The sequence below is a fragment of the Leptinotarsa decemlineata genome, unplaced genomic scaffold (genome assembly GCF_025532065.1).
Source record: "Leptinotarsa decemlineata unplaced genomic scaffold, Ldec_3_MD MMD2_tig00004307_RagTag_RagTag, whole genome shotgun sequence".
Taxonomy (NCBI): Eukaryota; Metazoa; Arthropoda; class Insecta; order Coleoptera; family Chrysomelidae; genus Leptinotarsa; species Leptinotarsa decemlineata.
The window spans coordinates 5383259-5398813 of NW_027412606.1; the positions used below are offsets into that span (position 1 = coordinate 5383259).

A 15555-nucleotide genomic window follows, 5' to 3' on the forward strand; every position below is an offset into this window, starting at 1 on the left:
AACGAGGGCATCATATTTGAAATATATTTTATGGTATTTTTCACAAATTGTACTCAGTTTTTCGAGATAAATGGGCAACTCTCAGTAATAATTAATAAAATATGGTGTATTTTGCTATGTTATCTATTTCAGGTAGATAATCTGCAATGAAATAATATCCCACCAATCCTTAAAACCGTTGAATCCTGGTTTTCACTGGTCGATTTAAACCAATAATTACATGATATTAGGAAAAACACATTGCAATTGATACATTCTGAATACTGCAACTTGATTGTATTTTTCAGCTCAATAGAGGTCCCCTTGTTGAAAACTGCTTGCGTAGCAATTGAAAGAATAGTAGAGATTCGTACAGATATTGATCAGTGATAATCAAATAAGCGGTTACAAAATTCTTTAAATTATTTTGCAATAGTTTTCACCATGAGACTAGCTTATAGTGATGAATTCTTTTGCCAAACTGCCAGGTCACGTTTTTTGAAGAGATGATCTCGGCAACTCCTAAGCACAGATATGTCTTTTGATATCGCACTGAAATAGGAATAGAGAGCACACTTTACATGTATCCGCTGGATTCTTGAAAATATATATTAGAGACATATGAATTCATCTCCAGTAATCCGGTATTCTATTCCTAGTAACACTTTCTGTTCTGATGATATCATCTGGTCCTGCGGCATTCTTAGATCACTCCTTTTGTGAGTTGGTGATTCATTTCATTTGCAAACTGAGACGAAGAACAGTAATTGCATATCATTAAAATGATAATGTTTGTCCTTGGAAACAACTAAAAATGAATATTTTGAGAACTTTGGAAGATAAATTGAATATTACAAGCAAACTATGATTATGAATTCAGACGAGTTGGTTGAAATAATCCGAAACCTAGTAGCAATTAGACAACTAGCAGATATATTAAATAGTCATTGACTAAATAATCTCAATCAATCAATCAAAGTGTACTTCATTGTGGAAGGTGAAATCTCAATGACAAAGTGTTACTATTCTAAGAAATATAAGATACACAACTTAAAAGATATTGTCGAAGGTAAAATAACATTGTCAAAGTGTTATTATTTTAAAGAATATGAGTTATACAACTTGAAAGTAGTACTTGAACATTTGATGATTTCAGAATTTTGGGGTGAAAAACTAGTCAGAAAGTAATGATATATATGCTATATATTGAAATAAATAATAATAATAATAATAATGAATATTCTCATGCAATACATGAATGTAAATATAAGAATATAAAAACTATAAAGCATAAAAATATAAAAGTGAATGCATAGAAAATAAAAGTAAATATCTACTTCGTAAACATTTTCAACTTTACAGTTCAGAGCCAAATGTAACCATCAAACAAAAAGTTAGAAAAGTCACGTAGTTTGAATACCAGTAGGTAGGTACTGAAACACAATAATGAAATAATAATGAAAATTAATTGTTTATATAATTTAAATTTCTGTCTGAATATAACTCGTCTAAAGAATAAAAGGCCTTTGAAATCAGAAGCTTTTTTACCAACTTTCCAAATTTACTGGTACATGTTATGCCTTTGATCTCAATTAGCAAATGGTAAAAAAAATCCATTATATATGGAGGACGTCTCAATTTTTGATGAAATTGTTATCGGTTAATCTATATTGAGCTTATTTCTGGTCTTCGTCGTGGTGAAATGAAAATGTCCGTTCTATATTTTTTTTTGCATCAGACATACCATTTTCAATATAAGTATGGAAGGCAAGGTCAAGATTTTATGCCTTCTGAATAAAGGTCGACAGGAATCCCTGAATCCAACTCTAAACATATTTCTAACTCCTCTTTTTTGTGGTACAAACACCCTATCAAATATATATTGGCAACACGTTCCCCAAAAACTACCGTATCTCAGATGAGAATCAATGAGAGCAAAGTACAAATTTTTTTCCATATCAGTGCCCAACTCATTTGCTGATACTCTGACTGCAAAGCATCGTGATGAAATTTTATTACATAGGTTATTTATGTGAACTTCAAAATCCAAATTTTTATCAATTTTCAATCCCAGAAATTTTGCTGACATTTTGTTTTCTATCAATTGAGTACCTAGGTGAATATCCAGTGTGGAGCACTTGAGGGTGATGATGCTAGTTTTTGAGATATTAAATGACAAGGGATTAGCATTACACATTAATGTAGTATCATCAGCGAATGCGGGCTAGGTCGTTAATATATAACAAGAAGAGAATTGGGCCTAGAACCGATCCTTGTGGAACACCACAAGTATCTGTCTGGAGATGGGATATGTTGTAGCAAACTTAAACAGTAAAATTCTGATCTCCTTCAGATAAATACAAAATGATATTATTCATATGTGAGGAAAACTCAAACTTTCACTCATCTCGTGAAAGTGCTCAGTTCTGATGTGGGAGAAAAATGAGGAAGACATATTTCGATTGGAATACGTAGAGATGTGATTACCTAAAATGGTCTTCAGAAGGGAAATCTTATGTGTAGAACTTTTTTGGCGACCAACAACATATTTTTTTTAATTCAACTGAAAATATTGTTGTTGATCGAACACTGAAAACTTGTACTTGAAGAAAAGTTTCGAAATATATCAAAAAGCATATCTGGAAAGTTAAAGATAAATTTACAAAATATCGATACTTACAAGTGCCGTGATTAATACAATTTCTTTTTTTGCAGAAGAAAAACCTAGATTCTTGACAATCGGTAAGATTTTTGTGTTTGCTTCAGCTTCTTAAATCATTATTCTCATTCCTAAATCGGCATCGTAGCTTTGCTTTGCCCACACTTCATCTGATATCAGTGGATTATATTATACAGAAAGAAACACTTTTTTCGTTTTATTCTGGCTCCAATCTATAGATTATTTTTCCTCTGGCAGCTGGGAAGCTTATCTTATATTCATATATCTGCAAAAATAAGTTTAGTTGATCTCAAAATCGGATCGTTTGATAATAGGAAACGACATAAATCACTAATCTAATAACAAAAATCATCCTGCTTGGGAGCCGTCTGACTTGTCTTTTTCTCCCAAGTCCCACATTTTCGTGAAAATCGTGTTTCCTGTTTCAATTTGTACAGGTTCTTCGTTCGGATTTTCTGAACCTAATGTGGTTTGTCCATAGATTGCTTGTCTCCATGACGAACTATTTCTGCCCGTTTGTTGCACTATCTAAGGTCTCCGTTATACAACTCTATAACTCTGGTTATATACAAGGGTAGTGAGACCCATGATAACATACGGTGTAGTGACTTGACGGACAAGAACAAGGCAATCGGGTACGGCTAGGCTATTAGGCGGCATACAACAGCTGGCCTGCCTAAGTGTCACGGGAACCATGAGAACGACACCAACTGCAGCACTAGAGGTCCTACTCGGACTTCCACCATTACACATCTACATACAAAGAGAAGCTCGACTGGTGACACACAGGCTAATGCAGGGGTGAATCCCCAATCAGCCAGTCACACGGTGCAGAATACTTGAAACTGGACAATGAACTGAAGGCAGATCCAATACTAGGAATGCCCGTGGATAACACAGTTCCGCAGTACAACTTTCAAAAAGATTTCAAAATCATCATACCAAGTAGAGAGGACTGACAAAACGGCCCACCGGTAAAAGCGGAAGAAACTTGGTATACAGATGGTTCGAAAACCCAAAAAGAAGTCGGAGCCGGTATATACGGAAGCAGAGCAAAGACGAGAATCGCAATCAGCCTCAGACATAATGCAACTGTGTTCCAGGCAGAAGTAACGGCCATCGAACACTGTATAGGGAAAATAAACAGGCAGAATTTCACAAATAAAACCATTGCCATTTTCTCGGACAGCCAGGTGGTAATTAAGGCGCCCAGCTTATTTCAATTCTCCTCAAGACTGGTGGGAAGCTTTCGGAGCTACCCATGTAGCTCCTTGAGTAGAATGTATAAAGACATCCATAAACTCATAGATGCAAGCCAAATCGATTGATTCGTGAAATAAGCTCCCAGGAATGAGGCAGGCGAAAGAGTTCGTAAAGAAATCATCGCTCAGATTCACGGAAGACCTGCTAAACCACAACTGTGAGGTTGTAAGGATAGTGGTGGGTCCACTAACGGGGCATAGCCGACTCAGAAAACATATGAGCAACAAGGGTCTGACAGAAGAAACCCAATGCAGTTTCTGTCAAGAAGAGGAAGAAACGGCACTGCATGTGCTCTGTGAATGCGAGGTGATAGCATGGCTGGGACACGCAAGATGCGGGAAAGAGATACCAGAGGCTGGCAACTATATTAAGGGATCAGTGTCAAGGCTACGGAGTCTCATCAAGGGGATTAAGCTAATAATCTGAAAGTGTCGAGTTTGTACATTCTATGCAGTTCTTGCTCAGCAATTAAACTGGAAATATTGTGCTTTAACATGGAACGCCATCACTTACCATTGGCTGAGATGAATAGAGCTGTAGGGCTTCTTCAAGGTGGCATGCGACAAAATGATGTAGCTCTTCGTTTGGGGGTCTCCCAAAGTGTTATCAGTCGATTGTGGCGGCGTTTCCGTGAAACGGGCAGTCCAGCCGAACAACATCCAGGGCGAGGACGCGCTACAACTGCAGTTCAAGACCGATTTTTGGTCTTAACCGCAAGAAGACAACCGACAATCACAGCACCTGAGTTGGTTAACGTGTTGCAGCAGACGCACCAGGTAATCATTGGTCGTGATACTGTCAGTAATCGACTGCATGAAGCAGATCTCCACAACAGAAGGCCACTTAGATGTCCACCTTTGTCGAGAGGCAATCGCGGTAGAAGATTAGAGTGGTGTCAAGAACATCAAAACTGGGATGCAGATGATTGGGCCACAGTTTTGTTTACAGACGAATCCAGATTTGGATTTCATCCAGATTCTCGTCGGGTAAGACTGTGGAGACGACCTGGAAATAATGAATGTTTGAGACACGTCCAGGAAGTCCACACATACAGAGGTGGTACAGTAATGCTATGGGCGGAATCATGATTGGCGGCAGAACCGATCTCGTTTTTCCAAATCGCTTCCTTACAGCTCGACAGTACCTCGACACCATTCTTCTACCTATCGTCTGCCCGTTTGCTGGTGCTGTTGGTGAAAACTTCCACCTAATGCACGATAATGCTCGTCCACATTTCGCGCGTCTAGTGACTGACTGGCTCACCAACGAAGGAGTTGATGTATTGCCATGGCCAGCACAATCACCGGACCTGAATCTTATCGAGAATGAGTGGGACATGCTTCAACGAAGAATTACTCCGCATATGGGGAACATTCACCCAACGTTTCAATTGAGAGAGTTTTTAATCGCTGAATGGGCAAATGTACCTCGACAAGACATTGACAATCTCATTTTGTCGATGCACGATAGATGTAGGGCCGTAATAAACCAGCGTGGAGGCCATGCTTTGTACTGATTCAAATTTTTTTTGTATTAGGATTTTTTTCGGGGTGCCAAAGAAGAGCCATATTTTTTTTTAGTTTTGCTTATATGCGCACTCAGTATTTTTGACCATTTAATAAATTTTGTTGTAAGTTACATTCGTTTAATAATCATCCGTCAACTTTTTTTCCCTGAAGCGGTCTAAAACAAATTATTGCCATTTTTAAAAATATCCCTAGACTTTTCCGATGTGTGTAGCTTGCAAGAGTATTTTAATGTATCATTTTAAAACGTGTATTCCATTTTATATTTATTTTTATTGTATTTGTACCTGTTTTTTCAAAACCTTTATTAATTGCAAGTTTTTAATTATACACCATTAGTTATGCTTATATTTATACCCACAAATCTTTGTCGATGGGATTCAAAATCTTCTGACAATAAAGTATATTTTGATTGGATTTGATTTGAAGTTTCTGTTGAATGTGATATTGGCAATCAAACTGCAATACTCGTGCCGATTAGTTTTATTATTAATACCGAAATCTCTTCCTAATGAGGTACTCGATACAAAAAAGTTGAAAAATGCTAAAAAGGTCAACGTTCAGATATACAGTAGTCAAAATTGTGTTTTGAAAATACCTTTATCATGTTTTCTATTTCATCTTCAGTTCATAAATATAGCATGGGAAACTTTGAACAAATTAATTACCAGATTTTCCTTTCATATGTTAATTACAAGAAAGAGGTCATTGTAACGTATAAAGTTTCATTAAATAATTGTGGAAACCGTTCAATAGGTAATGAATAAAAATTGTGAGTTTATGTCGAGTTCATTTTGGCGTTCATGTAATAATTTTGTTGCAGGTCAGTGTCGCATGGGAGGGATCTTCCCGTCCAATCGCACCCATTCCACTGATAGTCTCTGCAGTATGGATTCCTTATCGATTGATGACGGTCATATTGAGATGAAGATATCAAGTCCCATTCCCGTTATGGTAACCGCGCCAGAAGAACAGAAACCGTTAACAAATGGCACCTTGAAGAATAAATCGAATTTATTGCCGGTATGATGAAATGGTGCTTTTAGTGCAATTTTTTCAGGAAGAGAAATCAATGAGAAATACTGTCATCCCTGGAATTCTTCCGAAAAGTTTTACATACGCTTAAAAATTGTGAATAATGGCGATATTGCTGGTCGATATCATTTGTCAATTGTAATTATTGGTAGTCACAATGTTTACTTGAAAGTTTTCAGAAGCTCTGTGCTCATATTCATTATTTTTGATGTAAATATTAGTGCATATCATAATATCGTTATAAGTCAGTTGAAAGTTTTTTCTGGTGGATTGTGGGTGTCTTCAAAATATGCTTGTTTTTCTTTCACTGCTATTCCGCATTTGGGAACATATTTTTTGTTGATAACATTTTTTATTTGAATTTCAAACAATATCTACCACAGCAAGAGCTTTCAGAAAAAATATATATTTATAGTTTTTATTATCGGAATGAGTTATTTATTGAGTTAATCGATTAGATTCTTATTTTTTTTGTTTATGACCCAGTGAAAAATTTTTTATAAAGGACAAACAGCTACAAGAAGTTCAGAATAGTCTTTACTTGTCCAGCCAAATCTATATTAGTAGCGATATTTCTTTTCTGTCATTCCCTTCTGCCTTCCTGATGTATTTAACTAGTTTTAATAAATTTTACTTCCCTAAAGCAAATCCCAATTAGTACCAAATATTATTTTTTCTCGTTTTTGCTTGGCTTTTCTTTTATTTTTCTGTCGTTCTTTTTAACGTATTGAATATATTGCAATTCTTGTTTTTTAGTCATTGACATTGAAACGATTTTTTATGATTTTACTGTATATTCCTAATTTATGTTTTTTTATGAAATTCACTCAAGTATTATTAGATTTATGCAAGTACTTAAAATTTGGAATTAATAAAGGTACTTATAATGAGGTGGTGAAAACCTGTATAGTGTATAGTGATGTATAATTGAAATGATTGTTGATTGTAGTGCCAACGTATTTATATAGTTTTTTTTACAAAAATTAAAATGTAAAATCACTTGTTTACACTCATTTAGTACCTAAATTTCTTATGAAAAGTATAGTTGAAGTAACCTGTATTGTGAATAGTTAAATCTATCGGCATCTCGAAGGCCGAAAAACCAACACAGAGAAATAATGACACTGCCAACTAAACCACGTGGACTGAAGAATTGGCGATTCCTATTGTATAATTTTACTAAACAAGTTTTATCTTCGGCTGAAGGGTCATTAAATTAAATTCGAAGTCATGTTACGGTGACGAATAGAATGTGGGGATGAGTATCGCCGTTGTGTCGTCAATGTTCAGTTTAGGAACTGATCGCCATTCGACTGTTGAAATTCCATATTGGTGCAATTATAATTATTTAAAATTTTTGTTATTAGTTTAAAATGTGGCGTCCTTGGACAAGTACTAATAGTAATAACGAGTGTGATAACAACGCAGACTTTTTCCTGTGTGTAGTGATTCCAATAGCGATGGCGAACAATGCCAAAAAGAGATACCACTGAATAAGATTCGGATGCATTTGAATATAGAAACACAGAGTATTTTTCAATGTAATCAAGAATCTACATCTCAAGTTTGATTCAGAGGCAAACAAACTATTACAAGCAACATCAGATTTGACCGAAATTCATTTCTCAACTGTACGTAAAATAATCAAAAACAAACCTTATGAACGCAAGACGCGACGTGATGCGGGATTACCAAAACCCTTAGATGTTCATCTGATTAAATCATTGAAAAAAACAATATACGACTGTTACAAAAGCAATGAGATTCCTACAACTGAAATCATAAGGAAGAAATTGAATACTTCCGGCAATAACGTGAGCTGCTGTGACAAAACTCTTCAGAATTGAATAAAGAAACTTGGATTTGAATTTAAAATAATAAACAAACATCAAGCAGTTACGGAAAGCAGAAGAATCGTGGACTTGCTTGACAAATACTTAGAACAAATAATTAAATATAGACAAGAACAACGGCAAATTTTCTATTTGGACGAAACTTGGTATGACACTCACGACACAATTACGAAAGGGTGGACTGATGGTTCGAGAATGTGTATTCCTAACATGCCTGTGCATTGCCGAGGAAGTAAAGGATGGGTTCCAAATTCTTTGAAATTATGTGGATAAAACTTGAGGACTGCAATGTTGACTATCATAAGAACATGGAAGCTAATATTTTTGAGGAATGGTTTGAAAACATCCCAAATTTGGATGCGAATAGGTGATAGTTCTTGACAACGCTTCCTATCATTCGCGATAGCTCATCAAAGTACCGAATGAAAGTTCGAGGAAAGATGAAATGCAAAGTTTTTTAATGGATAACAATTTGCATTTTGAAGATAACTATACCAAAAACCAACTACTCGAAGTTTTACAGACAAAAACATTCGAAAAAGGGTATGCCCTTGAAGAGTATTGCTGAAAAATATGCACACACCGTACTGAGACTTCCCCCCTATTTTTGTGTTTTCAATCCCATCGAGTTGATTTGGGAAAAATTGAAACAAAGCATTAGGCGATAAGATAATTTTCCAAAATTTGATAAGATGATAATAGAGCTAGTTAAACAACAAGTATCTGAAACGAAATATTATATATATATATATATATATATATATATATATATATATATATATATATACATTGGAAAAGTCTAGGGATATTTTTAAAAATGGCAATAATTTTTTTTTAGACCGCTTTAGGGAAAAAAAAGTTGACGGGTGATTATTGAACGAATGTAACTTACAACAAAATTTATTGAATGGTCAAAAATACTGAGTGCGCATATAAGCAAAACTAAAAAAAAATATGGCTCTTCTTTGGCACCCCGAAAAAAAATCATAATACAAAAAAAAATTGGAATCAGTACAAAGTATGGCCTCCACGCTGGTTTATTACGGCCCTACATCTATCGTGCATCGACAAAATGAGATTGTCAATGTCTTGTTGAGGTACATTTGCCCATTCAGCGATTAAAAGCTCTCTCAATTGAAACGTTGTGTTAATGTTCCCCATATGCGGAGTAAATCTTTGTTGAAGCATGTCCCACACATGCTCGATGGGATTCAGGTCCGGTGATTGTGCTGGCCATGGCAATACATCAACTCCTTCGTTGGTGAGCCAGTCAGTCACTAGACGCGCGACATGTGGACGAGCATTATCGTGCATTAGGTGGAAGTTTTCACCAACAGCACCAGCAAACGGACGGACGATAGGTAGAAGAATGGTGTCGAGGTACTGTCGAGCTGTGAGGGAGCAATTTGGAAAAACGAGATCGGTTCTGCCGCCGATCATGATTCTGCCCCATAGCATTACTGTACCACCTCTGTATGTGTGGACTTCCTGGACGTGTCTCAAACGTTCATTATTTCCAGGTCGTCTCCACAGTCTTACCCGACGAGAATCTGGATGAAATCCAAATCTGGATTCGTCTGTAAACAAAACTGTGGCCCAATCATTTGCATCCCAGTTTTGATGTTCTTGACACCACTCTAATCTTCTACCGCGATTGCCTCTCGACAAAGGTGGACATCTAAGTGGCCTTCTGTTGTGGAGATCTACTTCATGCAGTCGATTTCTGACAGTATCACGACCAATGGTTACCTGGTGCGTCTACTGCAACACGTTAACCAACTCAGGTGCTGTGATTGTCGGTTGTCTTCTTGCGGTTAAGACCAAAAATCGGCTTTGAACTGCAGTTGTAGCGCGTCCTCGCCCTGGATGTTGTTCGGCTGGACTGCCAGTTTCACGGAAACGCCGCCACAATCGACTGATAACACTTTGGGAGACCCCCAAACGAAGAGCTACATCATTTTGTCGCATGCCACCTTGAAGAAGCCCTACAGCTCTATTCGTCTCAGCCAATGGTAAGTGATGGCGTTCCATGTTAAAGCACAATATTTCCAGTTTAATTGCTGAGCAAGAACTGCATAGAATGTACAAACTCGACTCAGGACTCGCTGAAAAATTATAAACAAATTAACAACACAATTACAATTTCATAGATTGAATCAGACCGTTTACTATCGTGAGTTTGAGAGAAGCTAGTTCCTTCATAACAATCAATGAAGGTGAAAAAGTTATCAAAATGCTTGAATAGATAGTAGTCAGTTAACGAGAGTTCTGTGGAGTATGGTGAGTGAGGCAGAAATACGTAGCTCAATTTGTTCATTCATTGGGTGTTAAGAACGGGAGCTGCTCAGTTCTCCAACTCTCGAACAAACCTAGGAGGTTTTCACTTGGGAAAATGTACCATGGTCTGAAACCTTGGAGGGGATTTTCCTTCATTAGGAAATTCAGGCCCTGGTAGTAGAGCCTGTACCCTGTGAAGCCAAAATATAAAACTATCGATTCTTTGGCGCCCATTTTTTCCAAGGCTATCTGTGGTAGCATTTTCTGAGCACCTTTGCTGAACATGACCTATGAATCGAGGAGAAACTTGGATTTGACTTTCCAAGGAAACTCTGTTCACCATTCTGTCAGATCAATCTACCGACTGTAGTTCCTTGATCACTTCTGCGAGTGCTTTGATTGAAGTTTCTCATACTGGGATATAATGAGCTTGTGGGCAGAAGGAACTGTTCCTAGAATTATCACACCACCTCGATGAATTGCGACAATGATACTTCAAAACTTTAAAATTTCATAATTTGAGTTCCATATATTTCTTCTACAATATACTTATTGGGAAAAAACCGTAGAAACTTCTTATATTTGATTTTTCACACCAAACTTTGAAGTAAGAAGGTTCTACGTACCAATGGTACACTTTCGATATCGATAACAGGAGGTGCTTTTGAAGGTTGATTGAAATTCCCGATTTTTCACAGTTCGATATTGTCTTGTTTGGTGTCCAAAAGCAAATCGCCTCCTGTTTCAATGAAAAAATCACCTATTTCTTTGGTTTTCTTGTCTATGAATGAAAATAAACCGTATCCACTCACCTCTAACCTACATGTAGTCATCATTCATCTAGGCGCAATTATTAAACGATGTATCATATTAATTTTGCCTGTACTGTCAATACCTACCCGATGAGAATATTTTAAATAACTTCTTTCTTCATTGACCTTTCTCATCCAACGATAACGTTTGGTCCCATTCTGTTCCAAGATGGACCATTAAAACAAATTATTGGATCAGTTCAGTTCAATTCGGTTTCGTTTAGTTTTCATGATAGTTCTTTGAACAATTGAGCTATTCGACAATTTAAATAATACGAGTATACATCCCGGAAAGAAGACAAATCGCTCAGCAATATAAAAACAGGAAGTTATATTTTGCTAGACTTACATAATGTTTCATGAAAATGATTTAAGTAAGAACGTATACTCTGTGGAAGTGAACAGTTCTTCCCGCAAGAAATCAAGGTCCGATAATGGTATAATTTTAAGTATTTTTTTGCAAAAAGTGTTGCATCTGTCGTCACCGAGAAGACGCGATCAACGTTTTTTCCGAATAGAAAGAGAGCCAGTTCTATCATAACTCGTTTGATAGGTAATAAATTTAATTCTTCAACCAACACTGTTTCACTTTTGGAAATCGGATCAACTGTTCCTAAGTAATTAGCAATTATCCAGTCAGGTCCTAAGGAAACCGATAAATTCATTCCCTACGTAATTATGAATGCAAACGAAAAATCCAGAAACAGATCAATTCCAATATATGAAATTATTCAACTGTTTATTCAACCCCCTAAGGGAGGATGCTATTTTTCCAGCTCTTTTTTAAAACGGACTGAACATAATTTTACCTATTCTCACAAAATTGTATAGAGCTAGTATGGCGTGGAACTATATACCACCCATTTGGGTGGCAGCAAGGGTGGTATATATACCTCAAGTGGGTAGGAGAGACCCACACCCTAAATCGGTAAGACCAATCAGACTTACATCGTTCATGTGGGAAGGAATTGAGACTGTACTGGACGGACGCATCCCCCTTGAATAAACACCAGTATGCTTATCAAACTAGCAAATCGACATATTTAGCATTAAACAACCTTGTAGAGAAAATCTACCAATCATTCGACAACAAGGAGATTGCTGAATTTCTTGATATTGAAGGAACATATAACAATACACTACCTAAATCTATGGGATCGTCTCTGGCTGGGAAAGATATAGAATCGACATAAACTGGCTGGATCTATGCCTTGCTGGTGAACAGAACTGCAACTAAGACTCTTCAAGGTAAGACCTTTAAGTTCAGGGTCAACAGGGGCTGCCCTCGACAGAAGAAAAGTAGATCTTCAAGCTCATGCAGACAACCTTGTCATCTTGGCAAGGTCCAGTGGAGTTAGATCGCAACAACGAAGTGGCCAGTTCATTTCGCCACGTCTACCGATCCATCGACGCGGACCCAATGACCACTTATTCCACGGAGTTGGGGAGTGGTCATTGGTTGATAATACTGGTGTGCCCTCACGAAGTTGTCGAGGCTTCTGAGATAGGGTCCGACTAGTGCAACCTTAGGGAAAAATAATGATAATAATAATGATAATTAACGTCTTTATTGACATCGAATTTCATATATTGAATTGAAACTTTGTACTTATTCCTCACAAGATGTCAAAAAGACGAGGTTCAGTAATTGTGAGATCTGACCACCATTGTTCTTTCACTTGTGATGCACTGTTTGGAACCTTTGGTGTAGTGATGAATATTAATGGAGTTTTTCCCAACACCAAACCGTTATTTTAACCCCTCGATACTTGTTTGCATAAAGCAAACTAGTTTTCTAGTTTAATCTTCCTCTTGAAGATGATCACTTGCTGACAGAAACACGTGTCGAGGTGTTAAAATAACGGTTTGATGTTGGGATAAAACTCCAATAATATTCATTGTTCTTTCACCCAACTGTGTAAATCATGATGAAGTGAAATGAAAGTGAAAGATGGGAAAAAGATAGAGAAAAGATTTCAAACCAAGTTACTTCAGGACGACACGACGTTTAGATAGTTAATATCCACTATCGCTGCTATACACAATGAAGATTAGCGATTGGAGACCTCGAATAATATAGTAAAGAAATGTAAGTGTCAAAACTAGCGGGGTTATCATGACAGATGATGGTGAAATCACTCGCTCGAAATGCATCCCATTATTGCATATCCTCCTTGGAGGAAGAGGAGTAATCAACACGTTTGACGACGAATTATGGTAGGAAACATTTAACTTCAATGAACACTTTCCGCCTATTACCCTGGACCATTATCATTTTGTCCTTTGCGAAACAGCGAATTCGTTTGCAGATCGCAACCAACCATTTCTTGTTTATAAACAACAAATTGTGGGAGTTTTATGAAAAGTGAGGTGCATGCAAATTCAGTCATTTAAAACATTGAGATGATTTGCTCATGTAATGAGTAAAACTGTTAGGAAACTTAGATTACATCTGAGATTCATTTTATATTGTGATTAAAATAGTTTCAAAGACAAATAATAATAATTTTCGGCTGTTTTCATTACGATAGCCTTCTATTTAGTCATACAGTGTATCATTACTACTTTGTCAGGTTGTTTCAGAAGTTTTGTCTGTTTTCATGAGTATACTTTAAACGGAGATAACTCGGAGGTTATTTATTCAATTTAAACGTGCGGACAAGTGTTTTCATGAAGCAGGATTAGAGCTCTTCTGTTGACCAGTACCCTCTGCTGCGTCAGCAGCAGCACACTTTTTTTTTGTAATAATATTGATTGATTTCTTTAGGACATCCTGATATACATACATTATTTAAAAAATATATAAAGAAATGACATAAATAACAAAAATGATGATATAGTAGAAGAAAAAAAAAATTAAAACCATTTTTCAATGATTCCAGAATGGTTTCAACATGAGGATATACATAATAAATATATTACCAAACAGAAAAAAGAAAATCAAGGATGATATTTTATTTAGTTCATTATTTTTTTTTCAATTGGAAAACATTTACTGAATCTTTCAACGAAAGTGGAAGTTTGTTATACTCATTCAAACCTTTATATAGTACTTCATCGTACTAGTCAAATTAGTTCGAGGAAGGTGGAATTTTTCGGAGCTACTCGCTCTTGTTGAGTGGTTATGGATTTGAGATTTATGTATACAGAATTCTTCAAAATAAGTTGGAAGCAAGTTATGTGTTAGTTTGAAAATTAATATCATTGCCAACTCGTACAGTCTCTGGGAATTAGACAGCCACAGCAATGTACTTAACATTTTTGATATACTAGAATACCTATTCACTTGTAAAATAATCCTCATTCCACGATTCTGTAACTTTTGTGAAGCCGGTACCTTATTTTGGTCAAATGAGTATAAAAGACTAGCATAATATATATATATATATATATATATATATATATATATATATATATATATATATATATATATATATATATATATATATATATATATATATATATATATATATATATATATATATATATTTATAACAGAATAATTAGTGACTGGATTAACTATAAATCGATTTAATTCGTGAGATTGCAGTCAATAGCTGGGCTGTTACAAAGAAAACTCTTTGTTATATGTCAAGCTTTCGGTATATTTCACACCTTCGTCAGGACAACTACAATAATAAGATTATATATCTTGTAAAAAATATATAAATATGGAGAACTTACTAACGTGAGAATAAAATATAAAATGGTTCAAAAACAGATAGAAAAACATTAATAAATGACAGTTGATAAAAATTTTGGCTGACAATGTCAAGTGGGAAAATTCTGAATGATACTCGAATTACTAGATTTTTTATTTTCTCTATCATATTTCAGTAGGTACGTGTAAATTTTGCTATGACTATCAATATCAGTTCGTTTATTCATTGAATGTTCTTTGTTATTAATATGTATCATTTCCAAAAATATTCTTTTCGTTGTATTGGTTTCTCTATCTAAAATATTTGGATTTTCAAAATTCATTTTATGATCCTCCGAATTAACATGTTCTGTTAATGCACAAGAATTAACATTTCGTCTACAGTCGCTCTTATGGGAAGTGATGCGACTACTTAGAGGTCTAGATGTCATTAAGAGTGACATTTTTAATGGTTGTGAATAGAATTAAT

The 15555-nt window shown here is 35.8% G+C and overlaps 1 protein-coding gene across 7 annotated transcripts in view; it reads left to right on the forward strand.

Moving 5' to 3' along the window:
* The window catches only part of LOC111503006 (Inwardly rectifying potassium channel 1), a 133793-nt gene extending 126311 nt beyond the window's left edge, over positions 1-7482 (forward strand). For 6 of the 7 annotated variants that reach the window (XM_023157194.2, XM_023157193.2, XM_074178841.1 and 3 more), the window contains 2 exons: positions 2695-2721; positions 6272-7482. In XM_023157194.2, the coding sequence (XP_023012962.1) occupies positions 2695-2721; positions 6272-6477 (233 nt within the window). In that variant the 3' untranslated portion in view covers positions 6478-7482. The remainder of the gene's footprint in view (positions 1-2694; positions 2722-6271) is intronic. The other variant, XM_023157195.2, reaches the window with a different exon arrangement.
* Positions 7483-15555: the final 8073 nt, after the last annotated feature.